This window comes from Psammomys obesus, unplaced genomic scaffold (genome assembly GCF_907164565.1).
Source record: "Psammomys obesus unplaced genomic scaffold, mPsaObe1.curated_primary_1811, whole genome shotgun sequence".
NCBI classification, from domain to species: Eukaryota; Metazoa; Chordata; class Mammalia; order Rodentia; family Muridae; genus Psammomys; species Psammomys obesus.
The window spans coordinates 708,533-730,486 of NW_026591560.1; the positions used below are offsets into that span (position 1 = coordinate 708,533).

The following is a 21,954-nucleotide window of genomic DNA, read 5'->3' on the forward strand; positions in this document are numbered from 1 at the left end:
AAGGGTGGGAGGGGGAGGAAGAGAAAAGGAGAGAGAGGCGACCAGCCGAGAGACAGGCCCTGCAGTTCTAAGCTGAACAGGCCACGCAGAGGCTGCCATAGTGGCTCCCTGGCTCTGCTTGCTCTGGCCAGCACTGCCCCTGCCCGAGCTTTTTTTTTTTTTTTTTTTTTTTTTTTTTTTTTTTGCTGTCGGCGGCCGGCAAGCCTCAGCAAACACATTTAAATCTGAAGTGACAGATAAAGCGATTTACGGCGACAGTTTAGCGTCAGATCACTTCCCACCAGGCAGTCGCTGTCCCTGCGGCCCCCTGCTTGCTAGTCCATCAAGGCGGTCTCTAAATCACCCGCTCCTGTCCAGCCTAGGCAGGCTAGGGGACAGCCAGAGCAGGGCGGGGCACTCGGTGGCTGCTCACTGGTGGCGGGCGGGCGCTCAGTGTTGCAGGCTCTTGTATTCACCAGGCTCCACTACCCTTCAGAGCAGAAGCAAGGGCTTTAGGGATGGTGGGGTGGGGGCGGGGACAAGGGGCGGGCAGGCTCTCACAAATCAAAGCCCGAGGACTTAAAGAAGCAGCGCACCACTAGTGCCTTATTTTAAATAAATAAGCAGCTTAAAAGTCTCCCTGCCAGGCCAGCTTGTCGCTGTGAGACATGGCTTCCCACCCATTTTTTTTTTTTTTAAGGCCAGGCCCCAGAACCCAGGCCCCTCAAAGGCCTCCCTGACCCACCTCACCTCCAGCCACCTCCTTACAGAATTAATTGGTCCCTGCGGTTTCACGCACACTTTACTCAAACCTCCCTCCCGGCGCTGTGTCACATTATATTCTACTTAGCGGCTCTTGCTCCTGACTTCCCCAGGACTAATTTACTGGGGCCCTCTGTGTGTCAGGCCTAAACATGTGTCATCCTCACTCCCACACAGGCTGCGGCTGAGGATAATGGCAGTTTTCAGATGAGGACCAGAGGGTAGGGAGGTGCTGGCAGGAGCCCCCAGGTCCCACCCCAAAGGTCTCAGAGGCCTGACACACATGCAGAGCCTGAGATTGCTCTGAAGAGAAAAATGGTTGTGTCTCTGCATACAGTGTGACATTCATGTATGTTCTGCCCTGAGATGACTCTGAGGCCAAAGCCAGGCCACTGGACCCCCTGGGCTGGCCAAGAATGAGGGTCTTTGTGTCCGGACTTCCTGCCTGGGGCTTAGCCATCTCAGGCACAGGCGCCCACAGACGCCGGGCATGGGGTCATATCCCCTGAGGCAGAGAGAAGACCCAAGCACTGTGAAAGCCACAACACCTCCCTCCCCAAGTGGAGAAACCCAGACCTAAGCTCCCCCCAGACACAGTCCCAGGTCAGAGGACAAGCTAGAAAGACAGGCACTGCCCCCAGCATCTCCAGTGCCTGAGAGAGGGAGTGGCCACAGGGGCTCCCTAGCTTATCTTGCCAGTGTGGCAGTCAATTTAATTAAGATGGATGTGGCATACCCCTGTGGGCAGGAGCCATGGCCAACAGATGGCAAGAGCTTGAGGCTCTCCTGGGCGCTGCCCTAGCATGTGGCCTTGGCCATCAGCCCGTGGGGCGGCTGTGGGGAAAGTTAAGTGAGTTTGGCTTGCCCCTGTGACCTGAAGCCCTGCCACTTACCAGCCAGGCATTTCTCCTTTTCTCTCCAGGCCTCCACCCCTGCCACACAGCACACATCATATCACAGACACACAGGTGCAACATCGCATCGCATCTCACACATGCCAGTCACGGTACACGTGCCATTAAGATGGCAGTAAAATCGGTCCTGGGCTTCAAAGTGCCAGGTGGCCAGTAGAAAGATGGGGGCAGGGGGTGGGAGTAACAGGGGAGGGCCTGGCCCTGCCCTCTGCAAGCATTCCCTGAGTCTGCTACCAAGGGACAGAGATGCCTACGATCTAGAGATTCTCTCCTTAAACTTCCCTTTTCTCAGCATCGGGGTAAGGCTCCACCCTCCCCATCTCCTCACAGGGCCCCTCGAGCTCCCTCTCCTCCATGTTCTTGCAGCTGCTGTGAGGCCCAGGGAGACACTCCTGCCCATCTGGAAACAGACACAAAGTGAGAACGGAATGAGGCTGGACACACACACAGTATGAAAGCCCTGGTGGGACTTCAAGACCCCAGCCACTCCCAGGCCACGCTGCTCCACAGGCCATCGAATGCCCACAGGCCAGTGCTGCCCCTGGCTTCAAAAATAAAAATTCAAAAATTCCCACCCCCAGATAATTGCTCTCTCCTCTCCCCTATTGTGGTGGCTCTGCGGTCGGCAATGAGAAGCAATTATTCACGGCTAATGATTATAATCAAGTCAAATAGAATTTAATGGACACGCATTCTCTTCCTGCTTGAAACTTTACATATGAATTAAGCACATATGGGTTTCACGAGGCTCGGACGCAGATTTATGCAGCCCTGAAAAGCCCCACATTGCCTGCGACTTTTATTTCACTAATAAAGGCTGATTTATGGGCTCCTCGGAAGCGCAATCTCTGCTGCCCCCTGGTGGGTGACAGTGCCAGGGTGAAGCCAGGGCCCAAAAGACCCCAGGGCATTGCGGAGGGAGCCAAGGCCACTGAGGAACACTCCTCTGACCAGTGCCAACACCACACCAAACACTAGGGATGCAGGCTCTGTATGGGAGACCCTTGTCCAACACCTGCTTCGGCCACTGCTTGCCGTTCTGGAAGGGTTCTGAATCCTGATCACGGCTCTTTCTCTAAAAAGGTCTCAAGGAAACACACTAAAAGGTGTTAGGTCCACTAAGGCAAGCAGAAGGGACGCGGTCATCTACAGGAGCCATCAAGTCTTTGGCCTTGTTGGATCGGCACTCAGCATGTGTGACGGGGCCACCAGTGCAGGTGCTGAACCCTTGGCTCCCATGCAGGTGGTAAATGAGTGTCATCCCCACCTTACGTGTCCCCAAGAACCTGCTGGGTCACTTTTCACCATCCCCATTGTACAGAGACAGAAAGAAGCCAGACAGGTGCAAGGATGCCAGGTCCTAGGGGAAGCATGGCCAACAGGGCCACCAGCCTGGCCAGGACAGCCAGCTCAGCTAGCGCCGGAGTGCTCCTCAGGGAGAGAACTGCAAAGCCGATCCACGCACCATGCCCCAGCCTCCAGAGCCCTCTCCTGTTCCATGAATCCTAAGATGCTTACCTTGGTCCCTGAGCCCACCGTTGTTCACCAGCCAGACTGCCCAGGATCTCACCTGTTTTTCCACTGTCCATTTTACAGCTTGGCGGGGAAAGAACCACTGTGTGCCTCCTATACCTTCAGCAGTGACTGGCAGGGCCAAGTGCCAGGGCAATTGTGCAAACCCAGACAAGGCAGTCTTCGCTCAGATTCATCGACTCCCTGCCACCTCCCTAACATGTCAGGTACAGCAGGGAGACATGCAGAAAAGCAAAGCTAACCCAAGCTCTCTCTGGCATTGAGTGCCACCCATCCATCACCTGAGTGCCTGAGACAAGCAGTGTGAGGGCAAGTGCTACACCTCTGCAAACACCAGACTAGAAACACTGACAACAGTGCTGCCCAGATCACAAACGCAAGCAGCCACTTCTGCTTACTAAGGGAGCCAAGGAGGCATTGACAGCATCAGCAGCTCCCCTGTTCTAGAGTCCCAGAAGGACCTACTCCCTTGTCAAGGCTGAGGTCAGGAAGAACTGCTGAGAGCCAGAGGATGATAGGGGGTCCAGAAGCACCTGGGGTGCCCTGGGCTGCACAGGGGAGGGGGCTGATATGATGGAGTTTTTCCTGTGAGTTGCAATTCTATGCTAGGAGCTCTGCCCTGATGTTCACAGAATCATAGGAAAAGACACCTCTCGTGCCTGCTGTAGTTCCTGGTGGTTGTATACGGAAGGGAGAGAAGCCACTTGACCTTGTTCCAGGAAGTTCCTATGCACTGCACATGCTAGATTTACTAACCCTAGACACCAGTTCCTGGAGACTCCAGAGCCCTTCCCAGAGCCTCTTGACCTCAGCCAGACAAACACCGCCTTCTTCCCTACCCCAGAGAAGCAGCTGCCTCCACTCTGCTCATCACAATAAACCTCGGAGCCAGCAAGAAGAGAATACACATAGGAAGCTGAGCAGCTCCCGGCCCAGGCTCTGGAGAGCTGCCAGGGGGGCTGTAGGGACATCTCTGCACCTTCCCCTCCCTCCCTGAGCTCCCTCACCTGGCCAGGTGTGGAGTGAGGCAGGGCCAGTGGAGGTGGGGAAGCAGCCGCTGTCTCTACCCCCACCCTAGAATGAAGAGCGCTGGCTCTGGCCTCCATCTCAGAGGCAGGGAAGTATGGCGTTGGTCCAGCCAAGCTCTCCCCCATCCCCACTGCTAATGGGCCTCAGAGCTGCAAGGCAGCTTGGCAGAGGGAGGTGGACCCACAAGACAGGTCAGGGCTTCAAAAGGAAAAGAGCCCAAGTGTCCGCCACACTGAACTCCTGTGGCGCCAGCAGGCCATCCACACCAGCAAGTGGAAGGCTCTCTGGAGCCAAGTGGCGCCCACCCGTTTTTTTTGGCACAGCAATCAGGCCTAAGGTGACGAGCGCCTCCTCCCCCCCTCAGGCCTCTGACTCAGGCCAGTCACTCACCAGCGTTGACAATGGCATCCACCTCCAGCTTGGTGATGTCCCCGCGGAACAGGGAGATTTTCTCATTCAGCTGTTTGTCCTTCTTATACTTGGGGTCCTCTACCTTTGCAGCCACCCCTGGAACAGACAGAGCCAGGGGGATCACACAGAGGGCCTTCACTGAAGAGTGTCTCAGCCAGAACCCGGGAGCAAAGAGCCTAAAGAATAGGGACCACTGATGCTGGTGACGACATCCTACACCGAATGTGCACTACTGTGTGGACACAAGGCCTTTACAACAATGCTCCAGGAAGCTTTAGTGATAGCACACCCCCCCTTTTATTTTCCTGTTATTTGGGACAGCTGGTCTCAAACTTGCTACATAGCCAAGACTGGCCTTCAACTCCTCATCTTCCTGCCTCTACTTCCCAAGTGCTGGGATTATAGGAATGCCCTACCACGCCTGGCTTCACACACTCCATTTTATAACTATCACAGCAGAGGCTAAGACGGGATAAGTGGCTTGCCGCAGGTCATGGGTTATCCCACCTGTACTTCTGGGGCTCAGAAGTTCCCCAGCATGCCCCTGTAAGCAAGGGCATCATGGCATCAGATCCCAGTTCCCAGTAACTGAGTTACCAGAGGTAGATGGCTTATGTAGTCTGGAGCTGGCTTCCTAATGCTGTCATGAGATGGAAAAGCAAACTGGCCCCAGGCAGTGTTAATAATGAAATGAGGTGACACATGCAGAGAGCCTGGATGCAGGGAGCACTCAATTGGTACTCCTAGATGCTTCTGGCAGATCCTCCCTGCCATTCTCCTGCAATGCCCAGGGAGTGGGACCTACCTTTCGCTGTCTCCTTCCATGTGGGGATCTTCTTCAGCTTAATGAAATCCTTGCAGAAGTAGTGCTCCTCCCTCTGCTTGTCACTCAGGCCCTTCAAAAAGGCTGCAGAGGCGGGACAGGTAGGAAGGAGAGAGTCAGTATGGCAGGGCAAAGAGCAGTCCTGCCTGGGCCTCTTCCTCCTGAGGACTCCTGCTGAGTCCGAGGGTGCAACCCAATCCCACCAGCCTGCTTCCCTCGGCCCTTACAGACAGAGCCACTGTAGACTCCACAACATCATGTCCTACTGTCTTTGTTCAAGAAGGTAAATGGAGGTCCAGGGTGACTGAAGTACTGTCTTATCCATTGAGGCCCCAATAGAATTCAACCTGGCCACTTCCTGGCACCGAAACATTTCTCTAGGTCCCTCATCTCTTCATTTGTAGGGGTAAGATGCTCCTTGCAGGACAACTTCAAACTCAAACACACTAAGCCAGGAAGGCTAAAGATGCTCTGTCCCTTGTCAGTCACAGTGTCACTAACAGCAAGACTAGGGTCCTCGAAGACAGAGTCCAGCAGATCCGGTGCCTACTGTCAGCATCTTCCCAGCTTGTGGTCAAATGTTCCTATTTTCATAGATGAGGCAGCAGAGACTTGGGAGGCAGCCTGAGGTCACTCAGGCTGGTAAGGACCCAGGCCCCCATGTGCTCACAGGCCTTCCCTCTACCCAATGTCAGGCCTTCTCTCGTCACCTCAGGGGCATCTCTCTAACAGCTTAATCCAGGCTCGTGGCTCACAGACTCCCCCTGCTGGCAAAAGGCCATCTATACACTTAGGCTCAGTCCAGCCAGGTTCCTTCAAACACCTGCTGGTAGAATGCTGTGGCCCTCACTATTACCAGAGAGGGGACAGCACACAGCAAAGGTCACATGAAAGAACCCAAATGGCATCCGAAAGCAGGTAGAAGTCGAGTTTGGGGATGTAGACCAGCTAGTAGGGTGCTTTCGCAAGGCGCTGGGTTCCAACCCTCCTCCAGACCTAAGAGCATTACCTAACTGACTCCCGTCTCCAAATCTAATTAACTCCCGCACCCTTTGACCTGGCAGTTTACCAACCTGTTCCTCAAAGACCTAGTTGATCGCCTGCCCGAGGCCTCTGCACCTGCTATACGTGGGATAATAGTTTTCCTTTCCAGTCCCCTTCTCATTACCCTCTCCATTCCCTTTTCCACTCCCCACCAAGCCTTGGCTTATGTATGTTTCTTCCTGGACCTTGACCAATAAGACGCACGTGAGGAGCTACCCTGTTCACCACCAGCACAGTGCACAGAGGGTCCAAGGATGACTCAGTGGAGAGCTGAGACCTGAAGGCTGAGCCATCAGGAGCTGCCTGTGCAGAAGCACTGAGGCAAGAAGGAGCATTTGGGGCTGATGTGATGGGAAGCTGGAACAGCCTGAGCAGAGTGAAGTCGTGTCACAGAGGGGTGGAGAGAAGCCACATGATGGGTTCATTCTTCCTTGGCTCCCACTATACTCGAGGGCAAGTCACAGCCTGAGCCTCAGTTTCCTTCTCTAGGTCAGAGATGAAGTCTACCCTCCATGGCATCCAGATGCTGAAGGTCTGCCATCAAGATCCAGTGTATGGGCTGAGAACATTGGCTCAGAGGTAATGTGCTTAGCTAGCATGCGTGAGTCCTAGGTTCAACGCCCAACTCCAGCTTTAGAAGAAGAAAGCAGGGCTGCAGTGTAACGCCTTTGTAGCACCACGGGATGTGAGAGTAGAAAGCCTTCCTCAGATAAAGAGCAGGGCAGGGAGAGCTTTGGCCATTATTTAGCTCCTCAATGTAGTTACTGTGTGCAACCATGACCAAAGACACCCTGAACCTTGGCACAATCAAGCGTGGATGCTTCCAGCTGGCTGGACCAGGAGCTGGCACCAAGATGTGGTGACACTGACCAACTGCTTGCCAGCCACTGCAGACTACCTACAGGCGCTGTTGAGGTGGTCAGGCTGGGACCAACCCTCGCACCCTATGAAATGAGTCCCATTGCTCAAGGACACCTAGACCTCTGGCAGACACATCTGACAGATGTCACCCCCTTAGAGGAGAGGCAGAATGATCCAGTCCTTGCCACACCTAGGTAAAGAAACCTGGTATGGATCTGTGCTTTGTGACCCTGATATCCTGGTTTGAGTGGCCACAGCTCACAAGGCCCACTTGATCCAATGGATTCCAAACAGAGCACTGTTTCCAAGAGACTGCACCCTGTCTCTGCCACCAATCACTACACCAACCTCAGGGACAACCTGTCAGTCTGTCCCTATCAGTGCCCAGCCCCAAATACACAATCCCAAAAAGCCAACGTGCGCCAGGTATGGTGGCACACAACTGTTATCCCAGCATTTGCCAGGGAGAGGCAGGAGGATCAGGAATTTAAGGCCAGCCCTGGCTACCTTAGACACAAATAAAGGCCAGCACACCAGTACTGTGTTCCCATCTCCAAACAAGATCATGGCCATGGCAGGTTCCTGAGTATTGAATGTCACACAGCTGCCTGAGCTGCTTCTCTGCCCCAAAGCCCACACACTTGTTCCTCAGCTTAGCTTCATCTTTTAGGGTCACCTCTCAGGCCTCCTCTGCCCCACACAGGAGTCACTGCCCATCTCCTTCCTCCAAGTCAGATGCAGACTTAAAGCACAAGTGGGTTTTATTTTTTTATAAAAGATGTAAAACATGCATTTTCATTCTCTTTCATTTTTGAAGAGGCGAGAGTATTTCACGGCTCACTGAGACAGGTGTTGTAAAAAGATGTTCGCAGTAAATTTTGATGGGGAAGCCTGACCCCAGACTAAGCTTCCAGAGGCTCGTGGGCACAAAAGCTGGGCAGGAGGAAGCAAGCTCTGCCAGAGCCATAAAGCGTGCCAGGCAAACGGGAATTCAATGATGTGTTTTAAGAAGTATCTTTATGGCACTGTGCAAGACGTCGTTCTGAGAGATGAGAGGCTGGGCCTGGGGGAAGGGGGGCTGAGTCTGCAGAACACCAGGTGGGCACAGCTGATAAGGTAGTCACCCGAACACAGCAGTGTGCGACTTCTGTGGCATTAATCACCTGTGCTCACCGGTCCCCAGGAGCAGCGACTCATGCAAGACTATGGCACAAGCAGTGAACGGAGCATGAAGGCCACAGCAGCTCTGGACCTGCCTCCACACACACTGGGGTATGCCGAGACTGCATCCCGACACGGAGGAGAGGCCCTCACCCCCAGTTCTCAGGTGTGCCTGAATGATATGCTGGCTTGGCAGACCCTTCAGAGACATTGTCACTGAGATGAGAGTCCCCGGGTCCTCAGTGAGTCCTGGCCCCTCCAACAGTATCTGCGGCTGAGGCACCGGACCCTCACCATGTGCCACCAGGGAGAGGGAGTGCAGGTGGTCTGTGAGAGCCCAGCACAGAGGACTGGAGCCTTGGAAGGGATGAGGAAAGTGGCAGCTCTGTATGCTGCCACTCTAATGTGACTCCAACACAACAGCAGGAGCTACTGGCCCCATTTCACAGATGAAGAAAGAGGCTCAGGAAGCATGAAACGGTGACCCCGGACTCCCTGAATTCTGATGGCACCAATATTCCTTCTCTCTTTGGTACACAGTTCTGCCCTAGCATAGGACAAAAAGGCAAACGATGTTCCTGATGGCCGCAGCTAAGTCCCCGTAAGCCAACTGCCTTTCACTGTGAATATTTCCAGTCTGTTGTTGTTTTGAACCTCAGTTTCTCTATGTAGCCCTGGCTGTCCTGGAAAACATGCTTAGACCAGGCTGGCCTCAAACTCACAGAGATCTGCCTGCCTCTGCCTCCCCGAGTGCTGGGATTAAAGGCGTGCTCTACCACCACCCAGCATCCAGTCTTTGATGGAATTTTTTTTTTTTTTAGATTTATTTTATTTTATTGTATGAGTATTTTGCCTGCATGTATGTGTGTGCTCCAAATGCATACCTGGTGCCTTCAGAGGCCAGAAGAGGACACTGGATCCCTTGGAACTGGAATTAGGGGTGGTTGTGAACCTCTATGTAAGTGCTAAAAATTGAACCCAGGTAGTAGTAGTAGTAGTTCTTCTCCTTCTTCTTCTCCTCCTTCTCCTTCTTCTCCTCCTTCTCCTTCTCCTTCTCCTTCTCCTTCTCCTTCTTCTTCTTCTTCTTCTTCTTCTTCTTCTTCCTCTTATCCTTATCCTTATCCTTATCTTCTTCTCCTCCTCCTCCTCTTCTTCTTCTGTTTTGTTTTGCTTTGTTTCTATGACAGTTTCTCTGTGTAGCCTTGACTGTCCTGGACTCGATTTGTAGACCAGGCTGGCCTCAAACTCACAGCAGTCCACCTGCTTCTGCCTCCCTGAGTGCTGGGATTACAAGTGTGCACCACCACATCAGGATGAACCCAAGTCGTCCTAAAAGAACAATCAGATCAAGCATGGTGGTGCACACCTGTAATCCCAGCACTCAGGGAGGCAGAAGCAGATGGATCTCTGTAAGTTCAAGGCCAGCCTGGTCTATGAAGTGAGTCCAGGACAGCTAAAGCACAAAGAAATCCTGTCTTGAAAAACAAAACAAAAAGAACAACAACAATCAGGGCTCTGAACCATTGAGCCATCTCTCCAATTCCTATTCCCAGTCTTCTAAACAGGTCCTAGTTGGGAGAAGGGCATAGTGGCACCCAAGAACCAAGGGGATTAGGTTAACCAGTATAATCAGATCTGACAGAAATATGCACCAACAAAGCTGCATGGCTCAGCACTTGGTCCGGTCCCCAAGATCATATAAACCAGGCTTGTTGGTGCACACCTGTAATCTCAGCATTCGGAATAATGAATAGGCAGGAGGATCAGATGCTCAAAGATTTGTACCACCATGACCTGAGCTACTTCTCCATGTCTTGTGCACGGAAACCTTCTGCAACCATGAGCCAAAACACAGAAACAACAACAACAATAAAAAACCTTTCTTCTTTCTTTCCTTAAATGGGATACATGGAGTTAGAGGCCAGTCTAGGCTACAGGAGACACTGTCTCAAAAACAAAAAGCCTACATATCTGATGAGGGGATCCAGCCTAGTGGCTGTCCTGTTGTGGAAGATGAATCCAGAGAAGCAGACGACCAACATGGAGGTGAAGAAGGAGCGAGACCTCTCCAGCTGGACCATGCAATGGACAGGGCCCAGCCCAAACGCAGGATATTCTTCTGGGAGTGTTGAGCCCTTCCTAAGCACTGATGTTTACCTTCCTGCCTCTCATTTGCCCTCCTGCTGTCTGCCTGCAGGCTGCTACCTGAGATCATGCTTTGAATCTGAAAGCCTCCAACAGGCTTCAAAGGCTTGGTCTTAAGGTAGGGGCTGGCTGGTAGAACCAGGAGCTGGTCTTTGCAGGCTATGCCTTAGGCCTTACTTCTTGCCTCACTCTCTGCTTCTTCGTCTGTCCCTCCCTCCTGCCACCATGATTGCTTTGTTTGTTGTTTGTTTGTGACAGTCTTGCCAGGTAACATAGTCCTTGCTATATAGCTTATACCAGTCTCCAACTCACAACAACCCTCCTGCCTCTACTTCAGAGTGCTAGGATCACAGGTATGCACCACCATGGTGCCTTGTGCCAGGAGACCTTCTGCAACCAATAACCAAAAATAGATCTTTGCTCCCCCCTCCCCCCTTAAATGGGATTATTATGGTCACAGCCATGCAAAAACCAGCTCGTGGGCTGCCCTGGTGAGAACATGTGCCACCAAGCAGCCCCAAGACTGTGCCTTGGCTCTCCCGCAGGGTGAGGAGGCCCTGCCTATGGGCTCTGGAGTTTTCACACCCACTGCTATTACATTTTTTTCACCCTACACTGCCTCTGCATCAGTCTAATGGGAGTCTAATCACTGTGTGCCAGGCTTTGACAGAAGATCACCCAGGAGATATTATGATATTACTGTCATAATATGTACGTGTGGACTACATACAGAGTGAGAACAGGCCAGCTTGGGCTATAGAAGAAGACTTTGTTGTTTCGTTTTTGGACACAGGGTCTCATTATATAGCCCAGGCTGGCCTAGAACTTGCTCTGTGAACCAGGCTGGCCTGGAACTTAGAGAGATCTGCCTGCCTCTGGCCAAGCAAATGCTGTGATTATAGGCATGTGTCACCAACCCTAGGCTTCTTTCTTTCTCTCTTTTTTTCTTTCTCTCTTTCTTTCTTTACAACAAACAAACAAACAAAGTCTTTGATGCAGGTAGATCTCGGTGAGTTTGAGGCCACCCTAGTGTACATAACAAACCCCAGGACAGACAGGACTACCGCAGAGAGACCGTGTCTCAAATAACCAAAACTCAAACAAATAAAAGGAAGTCTTTGGACCAGACTACCCCCACATTTCCATGCCTAGAGCCTGGTCATGGAGGCTTGGAGTAGCCTCTTCCACACACTAGGTAACTAAGACATGAGTTACCCAGTATCACCTGCCAGCCACTGTCACTGCAGCCTCGGGACGCCCTTGGTCACAATGGGACTACCTCCTCCAAATCTAGCCCATCTTCTGAATCTGGAATGCCTTCCCCAGCCAGCTGCTTTGCCTCAGGTCCTCTGACCTCCCAGCTCAGGTGACACCAACCACCAGTTTCTTCATAGTGCCTACAGGACATCATCCTGTGTCAATAGCTGTCTCCACTAGACAGACTGTTGCCTGACCACTTTCTGCTGAGTCCTACAGAGCTGGGCCCCCTAGGGCATGAGGTAAAAGTTTACTGAATGAGGTCCCAGGAGATGGCTCAGTGGGTACACACACGCGCTATGTAAGCCTGGACACCTGGGTTTGATCGCCAGAACACATGCAAAAGCCTAAAAGTGCAGTAGCACTGGAAATGGAAAGCACAGAGATGAGTCTCCACAGCCTCAGGGACCATCTTGCCTGGCTCACACAGACCCAGCTTGGCACGGAAAGGGAGAAAACTCAGCATCAGTCCAGCAGTTGAAGGGCCTTGGGTCCCATCAGCTTTCCCAGGTTGGGCTGGTTTTTAGGGTCCCCAAGGAAAGGGGAGCTAAGGGAAGGAGGGCTGAAATCTGGAAACAGAGGCAGACCCTACACTAGATATGGTACTATCCCAGCTCTCTGCCACCTCCCTCAGTTGCTGATCCCCATGAGAAAGCAGGACACTAAGGAGGGACAGTAATTCCCTCTGCTGCAGTTCTGGGCTAGCCCCCAATTTAGCCAAGGATGAAGGAGTGGCAAGTTCCGTCTGCTCCCAGACAGGACAGTCAAGCGCTTTAGGATCCTGAACAGACATGCAACTCAAACCACAGAGAGAAGTTCTTTTCTAAAAAGTCCCAATCTGAGGTTACCTTCAGCTCTGCTTGACCCAGGTGGCCTAGTCCCCGTGGTCCCGCCCACCAGCAGACTAGCCAATGAGGCAGGCGCCTTAGCAGCTCAGAGCCATAGGGGAGGGACTGGCGCTGAAGGGCAGGAGCAGCTGCGCTGCCTTGCCACACGGGCTATTTGGGACTCTGCACTTTGCGTTCCAGCTAGAGACTCATTGTCCGGGACCCATGGCCTTTTCCTGGCATGCCGTCCAGGAGGAGAAATAATTTCATTCTTAATAATTCTCATCAGCTCATGCCTGATGTCAGCCTGCTTTCCAAGTTCTCTAAGCCCATTTCCCTAAGAAGGGGACAAAGTGCTGGCAAGGGGCCAGAAGCCAACAGGAGGGCAAAACGGGCTCCTACCGTACTCGCAGAGAGGCTGGCACCCGAGTTGCCACTCTTGGGGCTATCTGATCTGCCTAGCAGGCCAAGATTCCACACTTTGCCTCAGCACACTCTGACCCTGACCCTGGGGAAGTGGACTCTGGGCCTCAGTTTCCCTCCTGCGCATGGAGGAAGGTGGCAGGTCCCAGACGATCTGGGGGGTGGGCCGCCTTCCCCATTCGCTTGGTCAAGGGGTGGCCTGGTGTGGGAGCTGGGCATGGCTGTGGGCTGGGGCGGGGTGGGGGGGGGAAACGTCCCAAACGTCTCGGGTGCTCGTGGGGTGCCATTCTGCCGGGGAGGCCCACGCCCTGCGCTCAAACTTACATTTGGCCTCCTTCCAGTCGGTGGAGGTGGTCAGGTCCACCTTCGCGGCCATGGCTAGGGGGGCCCAGGTGCGCACCCGGGCTCCACGGCCCGCCGCCCCCCAAGCCCCAACTCCCGCCGAGAGCCACGCGCAGTAGCCGTGCGCGCCCAGAGCCACCAGAGGACCGCAAGCACTGCCGCGGGGCCGCGGGCCACCCGCCGAGCGGCCGGGCCAGGGGCGCGGGGCGACCAGCAGCTGCCCCGCCGCGCGCAGCTGTGCCAGGCGGCCGGACACTTGGCTCTGCAGCGACATGAGCAGGCGGTGCCGGGCGGCTCCCCGCCCACTCGGACACTATTTACGGTGCTCCGGAGAGTCGCACTCGGTCCCTTATTTACTCTGGGACGAGAGTGGCGCGTGCCAGCTCGTGGCGACCTGCTTAGAGACCGCGGGCGGCGCGCCGCTGGGCACCCTGGAACTTGTAGTCCGGGTCGGGCCACTGCGCTCACGCACTCGTACACACTCGTACGCACCCAGCCTGTTTGTGTCCTCCGGGCTGGGGCCGCAGCCAACCTCCTGAAGCTCAGTGACTCGGCCCAGCACTCGGCGCCCGGGTTTTTCCGCTGAGCTGCCGTAGCTCAAACTCAACTCTGTCCCTACCGCGTGTTTTGCGGCAGAGAGACCGGCCGCTCCACAGTTCACCACATCTGGTCCACAGCAGCCTCAGATTCCTCAGCCAAGGGGAGGTGATATGTGCGGCAGACCAATGTGTCAGGTTGGGCGACTTCTCTCGAGCTGGGCGGCAAACTCCAAGGGCCAAGCAACGCCTACTGAAGTCCAGAGTAACCAGCAAAGCAGTGACGAGATTTGAAAGGCAGAAACCTGGGTGCTAAGCCAGGCATGGTAGTGCATACCTAAAACCCCAGCGTTTGGGAGGCAGAAGGCGGGAGGATCCTAGGAAAGCTTAAAGCCAGACTGACTACAGGGAAGCCACGTAGCTAAACTCAGTCCCAGTCAATCCATCAATCAATATAAAAAGAGAAAGAAAAGGAAAAAAAAAAAAAAAGAAAAGAAAATCTGGGTGCCCAGGAGCACTCTCTGGTGAACTAAGGTAATTTCCCCCCTCATTTTCCCTAATGACAAATGCTGGTAATCCCAACATTATAGAGGCAGAGGGAGGCCGGAGGAGGAGCAGGAGTTAGCCACTACTCCACACCAGCCTGGTCTACTTGAGAGCTTGTTGCCAGAGCTACTCAGTGTGACCCTGCTTTTTATTAAAAAAAAAAAAAAAAAAAAAAAAGCCATCACGGCGGCACATGCCTGTACTCCCAGCATTCAGAGCAGCAGAGGTAGGCGGATTTTTTTGAGTTTGAGGCTAGCCTGCTCCAGGACAGCCAAGGCTACACAGAGAAACCCTATCTGAAAAACAAAACAAAGCAAAAAAAGAAAAAAGAGAGAGAAGATTTAAATCCTGGGACTGGAGAGATGGCTCGACAATTAAGAGCCCTGGCTGCTGTTGCAGAGGATCAGGGTTACATTTGCAGTGCGGGCGTTGTGGCTCAAAACCATCTATAACTCCAGTGCCAAGGGAGGCCACACCCTCTTCTGGCCTTCCCAGGCACCAGGCATCAAAGTGGTACATAGACCTATATGCAGGAAAACACCCAAACATACAAAAATTTTTAATTTTTTTTTTTTTTTTTTTTTGAGACATGCCTTTTTGTTACCCTCACTGTCCTGGAACTTGTTCTGTAGAGCAGGCTGGCCTTAAACTCACAGAGACCCTTCTGTCTCTGCCTCCCAAATGCTGGGGATTAAAAGCATGTGCCACCACCACCCTGCTATACATAAAATTTATTTACAAATTGTTATTGTGAGCCTTAGTGGCTGAGCCAGTTCTCCAGGCCACAGTCCCAAAATTTTACAAACAAATATTTAGTTCCTGAAAAACAAAACAAAAAGGCAAGAGATCAAAGCAAGAGAATCTCCTCCTAAAACATCGCTACAGATCTGGCAACCCAAACAATGCAGATCTGTCGTCATAAGTTCTATGAGACAAGAATCTGGCATGAGTCACCAGAATTACATGCCTCTGGCTTCATTCCTTCCTGGAAGCTCTAAGGGAGCTTGTCCCAGGGTTTTCCAGTGGCCAGTGGTCAATGAGCCTTCCTGCAGAACCTTTCCTGTAGCCTGTAAGCCTGGCTTCTCTTGTCTCTTATGTGGCAGGGGGCCTTGCTCTCTGGTTCTCTGTCTACCATTTCCAAGGCTGTGATTACACTGGCCCTGTCTGTATCCAGGACAAAGTCCATACTTGCCCACAATCAGCTGGTTTGTAGCCTCAGTTTCCCTTTGTTAAGAGGTTAAATTCACAGGTTCCAGGGGTTAGGATGTGGGCAGCTTGAAGGGCCTTTACATCCTCCAGAGGACTCTGGGAAAAGGCAAGGTCCCGCCCAAAAGACATTTGGCTCCTAAGAAGGCTTCCTTCTACTTAGGGCCTGAAATCCATATCCGTTGGGGCTTGATGCCTCAAACTTTCTGGAAAAAAGTCCCCTGTCAGGTAGTGCACACTAGGTACAGTCCTCGTTTTTTTTTCTTAATTGAAAATATTTTTCACACAATATATTCTTATTAGTTTCCCCTTCCCCAACTCCTCCCAGATCCTTCCTGACTCTCCACACACCCATATCCGAACCCTTTCTCTCCTTAGAATACAAACAGGCATCTACAAAATAAAAAATAACAAGATAAAATAAAAACAAACTGAAGCCAGGCATGGTAGCATATACCTTTAATCCCAGCACTTGGAAGGCAGAGGCAGGTGGACTTCTGTGAATTCGAGGCCAGCCTGGTCTACAAAGTGAGTCTAGGACAGTCAGGACTACAAAGAGAAACCCTGTCTGGAACCCCACCACCAACAAAAACCTGGAATAGGAACAAGCAAACAAACAACTAGGAGAAAGAGACAAAGAAAAAAGCATAAAAAGCCAGAAACACACTATCTATGCAGAAACATACATATTCACACACACAGAAATCCCATAAAAATACAACATGAGAAACCAGGTTATACATATCAAATATCTATAAGGGAAAACAAGAAAGAAAAACAAATAAAATTAATGCCCAGACAAAGCTTTATGAGATAAGAAACCTCCAAAAATGCCATTGAGTTTGTTTGGTGTTTGCAATCTACTGTGGAGCCTAATAGTGGTGTTTAGTGTGATTCCACTGGAGAAAAAGTATTTTTCCTTTATGAACAGTTGTCAACTGCTGATAGCTCTAGGTTAGGGATGGGGCCGGTGTCCATTTCCTCCTCGGCGCTAGGATCCCATCTGGCCCAGAATCATGTAGGCCCTGTGTGTACTGCCATTCTCTGTGGATTCATATGTGTTTCGGTCCTGCTGTGTTTAGAAGACCTTGTTTCCTCGGTGTCCCCCATCCCCTCTGGCTCTTACAATCTTTCTGCTTTGTCTTTCTTGTCTTTCACAAGGTTCCCTGAGCCCTGAGGGAGGGATTTGATGAAAATACCCCATTTAGGACTGAGCGTTCCGGCCTCTCAGGCTTTTCACATTGTTCTGCTGTGGGTCTCTATTTAGATACTATCTGCTACAGGAAGACATTTCTCTGAAGATGGCTTAGCCAGACACCCATCTATGAGTATAGCAGAATGTTGTTAGGAGTCATTTTAATGCTAAGTTCTTTTAGAACAGTAGAGTTTGGTTTTCCACTAGGTCCCTCATCTGTCTAGTCTCAGATTCTTGGCCACCTGAGAAGTGACGGGATGGGTTTCATCTCATGGACTAGGCCTTAGATTCAATCAGATATTGGCTGTTTCCTCCCACAAGCTTGTGCCACTATTACATCAGCATGTCTTGCATATAAGCCACAATTGTAAATTGAAGGTTTTAAGCTGACAACCATCATTCTTTCTGCTGGGACACAGGTTTGCATTTACATAGATGCCTCATGAAGGCCTCAGCCAACATCCCACTACAGTCTGTCAGCCTTCTGGGCCACATACCCTGGTGATTCTGGGCAGAGAGGTAGGGGCTTGATGGAGATTGATTTGGAGGAAGTCTTCACAGAATTTGAGCTGGGCCTTTTGTTGCTTTTGTTGTAGTTGTTTGAGATAGTGTCTCCTGTAGTTCAGATAGCTTCCAATTGGATGTATAGCTGAGGATGACCTTAAACTTCTGATCTTCCTGCCTCACCCCTAGCGCTGAGATAAAAAGGTGTGAGATCCACAGCAGATTTATGTTGTGTTTGGAATGGAACTCAAGGTTTTCTGTGAGGGCAAACACTCTATTGAACTACACTCATAATCCCTGGCCTGGAACTCTATAGAGAAGGCCAAGGATGACCTTGAACCCTTGACCCTCCTGCCTCTATCTCCCAAATACTGGTATTATAGAAATAGCTGTATGTTGGTAGCAGAAGGAAGGCACGGAAGTCTCTGGAGTGCTGAGTCCTCCAGTGGGGCTACACTCCAGTGTAGAGTGTTATTGGCTGAGAATCTAATGTTGGGAAGAAAGAGGCTTTTATGCACAGAGTGCTTCCTACCACTGCTAGTGTTTAAATTAATGCTGTTTATCAAAATGAAGGCATCTAAAAGGAACTAGGTTTTTTGTTTTTGTTTTGGTTTTGGTTTTTTGAGACAGGGTTTCCCTGTGAGTAGCTTTGGCTATCCTGGAACTCACTCTGTGTATTAGGATGGCCTCGAACTCATGGAGATCTGCCTGCCTCTGCCTCCAGAACTAGTTTTTCTTAAACATCTAAGTGCATCTTACAAAGGTAGTTTTCTACTTATAAATCTACCAATAATTATAAAAAAAAAAAAAACAAGAAAAATTAAAAGCCAGGTGTGGTGGCACATGCTTGTAATCCCAGCATTCTGTGAGGCAGAGGCAGGCAGATATCTATGAGTTCAAGTCCAGCCTGGTCTACAAAGTGAGTCCAGGACAGCCAAGGCTACACAGAGAAACCCTGTCTCAGAAAAAAACCCAAAACAAAACAAGAACAATTGCTTCACTATTCTTTGATTAATATTTAATTAACTCATAAATTCTGCAGATTAGCTTTTTCTTTAAAAGTGGATGCCTACTATAAACATATGTAATTAAACTCCCTAATAGATTTTTTTTTAAACTACATTTCACCGAATTGAAATACAGTAGGTGGAAGCTGGGATAGTGGTGCATTTTGATCCCAACACAAGGAAGCAGAGGTAGGTGGATCTCTGTATGTTGGAGGCCAGCCTGGTCTACAGAGCAAGTTCCAGGACAGACAGGGAAATATGCCTTGTTGTGTGACAAGACATTTCCCAGGGAAATAGTGCACAAAGGTCTACTCACTCTGGATAGGGAGCTCATGACAAATACTTCCAAAATCCAAATTGGTCAACCAGTTTGATCACTTGTATTACAGTCATATGGGTGAGGGGTTACTTACAAGAGCAGAAATGACTCAAAGGCACTTACATCATCAGGCCACCCCAGCGTGAGTGACAGCTCACAAAAGCTAAGAGCCTGGAGCACACTGCTCAGCCTGCAGGCAGCTCGACAGGTTGGAGAGTGTCCCTTCCAAGTGACTCAATTGGTTTAAACCTCTTCCAGGTTGGCCTGGTCTGGATTCAGAGTCTTTTTTTTTTTTAAATTTATTTATTATTTACACAGCATTCTGCCTACACGTGTGCCTGTGCACCAAAGGAGTGCACCAGATCTCACTACAGATGGTTGCGAGCCACTGTGTGATGCTGGGAATTGAACTCAGGACCTTTGGAAGGACAGCCAGTGCTCTTAACCTCTGAGCCATCTCTCCATCCCCCTCAGAGTCTTTTTTTGATGCTTGGCACTCCTCCTCTAAGTACTCTCAGCCTTTTTGCATACTCTGGCAGGGAGGGGCATAGTGGATCTGGTGGGTTGGTGGGGGGGCTTCCTAAAGCTATTTTTGAGTTGTTTACCTTCCCGCTTAAGGATCTTCCTTGCAGAATAGAATGTTTCAATCTTGGAGGACACTGTTACACAACATAGTTCTGTCTCAAAACAAAACTAAACCAAAACAAAAGCCAAACAAAGAAACAGACAGAAAAAAAAAAAAAAAAAAAAAAAAAGCAAGGATAGAGCATTAGAAACTAGACATAGTGGTAATACCCCTATAATGCCAATATTGGGGAGAAAAAGACAGGACAATTAAGAAATCAGTTCCAGAGCTGGAGAGATAACTCTGAGATTAAGAGCACCTGCCGCTCTTCCAGAGGTCCTGAGTTCAATTCCCAGCAACTACATGGTGGCTTACAACCATCTATAATGAGATCTGGTGCCCTCTTCTGGTGTGTAGGTGTACATGCAGATAGAACATTGTGTACATAATAAATAAATCTCAAAAAAAGAAAGAAAGAAAGAAATCAGTTCCAGCCTGGTGGTGGTGGTGGCAGCAGTGGCACATGCCTTTCATTCCAGTACTCAGGAAGCAAAGCCAGGAGGATCTCTGTGGATTCGAAGCCAGCCTAGTCTATAGAGCAAGTTCCAGGACAGTCAGGACTATATAGAGAAACCCCTGTCTCAAACACAAAAGAAAAGAGAATAAAAAGAAAAATCAGTTCCAAAGCCAAGTCTGATGGCCCCACCAGTAGGGATGCGGAGATGTCTAGATGTCTATGAGTTAGAGATCAATGTGGTCTATATGTCTTGTTCTATATGTCTTGGAGTTCTAGGACAACCAGGGCTATATAGCAAGATCCTGTCTCAAAAAGCCAAAATAAATAAAGCAAATTAGCCAGTTCCAAGGGCCCAGAGATAGATCACTCAGTAAAGTTCTCACTCTGCATACAAAGGACTTGAGTTCAAGCCTCAGCATCCTGGATGAGCCAATGAAATGCCTCAGTGTAATGGCACTCACTGCCAAACTTTGCCAAACTTGATGAGTAGGACCCAGATGATAGGAGAAAATTGACTCCTGACTTCTGCAAATTATCTTTGGACTTTTATTTGTGGGCTACTGTACGTGTGCACATACACACAAAGAAAACAAAACTGTAAAAAAAATAACGATGTCTAAAATAAACACAAACGCCTGTTGTGGTGGCATACCCCTTTGATCCCAGCACTCAGGAGGCAGAGGCAGGGAGATATCTGTAAGCTAGCCTGGTCTACAAAAAGAATCCAGGAAACACAGGGCTCTGTTACACAGAACCCCTGTCTCAAAAAACCAAAATAATAATGATAATGATAATAAAAATAAATTAAATAAACACAAACAACTTTGAGACCAAAGCCAGATGTGGTGGGGCTTGCCCATAATCTCAGCTCTTGGGAGGTGAACAAAAAAAACAAAAGGGATTCCAGGACATCTTCAGCTACTCAGGTCATAGGGAGTACCAAGACAACAACTTGGGTTACATAGTGAGACACCTTGTCTCAAATACAACATAACAAGGGGCTAGGGAGATGGCTCAGTGGGTAAGAGTGCTTGTTCTGCATGAGGACATAAACTCAAGTCCCCAACTATGTAAATGGACCTCAAAAGTAGCTCTGCCAAAATGGTGAGTTTCTATTTCAGTGAAAGAGCCTTTCCTAAGGCAGTGAAGCAAGGTCATGAGGTGACTCAGCGAGTACAGAGGCTTGTATTAAAGTCCTGAGTTCAATCTTCCGACCTCAGAAGAAAAAGCCAACCCCCTTCCCACGAGCTGTCCTGAGATCACAAGTGCACTGTGGCACTTGCAATCCCCACCCCTCACCCCTATACGCAATAAATTAAATATAACGATAACAGATTCAAAGATACAAACACGTGCAACTCACTCCCTCACACCCACACACACCAAAGGAAAATCCCATGTAACTGATGTTCCTGAGGCTTTCAGGTATTTGCCCAGACATCTTTCTGCATCTTATTGTTCTGTTGAGCAGATGAATGGTAGTCCCTGCCCATCCCAGGTCTTAATGTCTGTTCTGGGTGGTAACAATTTGCAATCAGCCCTCCTCCAGGTTGTATTACTCTCTCCCTATTTCACTTAATTACCTACCTGCCACGTTGCATTTTACCCTCTATTTCACTGGTACTGTATGTCATTGTAGAGGTGTGCTAGCAAGGAAGGACCCATGACAGCTCACAGCTGTAAACTTCGAGTTTACCCGGCACAGGATGTCCCTAGTTCCCATGAGGGAGGGTGCTTGAGCATCGTGTCAGGTGCCTGTCAAAGTCCTTTACCATGTGGAGAGAGCTTGGCACGAGTCTCTTAGACTCCAATGGGCCAGGGAGGAACTGGCTGAGAGAGGCTGTCACTGCCCACCTCTGCCTCCAGAGGCCACATGGATGAAGGTAGATGTTTATGACACGGTTTAAAGTGAACAAGAATCTTTTCTTTAAAGTAATTTTTTTTTTGTTTTTTGAGACAGGGTTCTCTGTGTTGCCCCAGTTGACCTGGAAATTGCTGTGTAGACCAGGCTGGCCTTGAAATACATGGCTTAGTTTTTGCTGGATTTT

The 21,954-nt window shown here is 50.3% G+C and overlaps 1 protein-coding gene across 2 annotated transcripts in view; it reads right to left on the reverse strand.

Moving 5' to 3' along the window:
* The window catches only part of Macrod1 (mono-ADP ribosylhydrolase 1), a 140,211-nt gene extending 126,299 nt beyond the window's left edge, over positions 1-13,912 (reverse strand). Inside the window, exons 1-3 of one of the 2 annotated variants that reach the window (XM_055610506.1) lie at positions 13,494-13,912; positions 5,434-5,535; positions 4,608-4,724 (exon numbers count right to left, since the gene is read on the reverse strand). In XM_055610506.1, the coding sequence (XP_055466481.1) occupies positions 4,608-4,724; positions 5,434-5,535; positions 13,494-13,785 (511 nt within the window). In that variant the 5' untranslated portion in view covers positions 13,786-13,912. The remainder of the gene's footprint in view (positions 1-4,607; positions 4,725-5,433; positions 5,536-13,493) is intronic. The other variant, XM_055610507.1, reaches the window with a different exon arrangement.
* Positions 13,913-21,954: the final 8,042 nt, after the last annotated feature.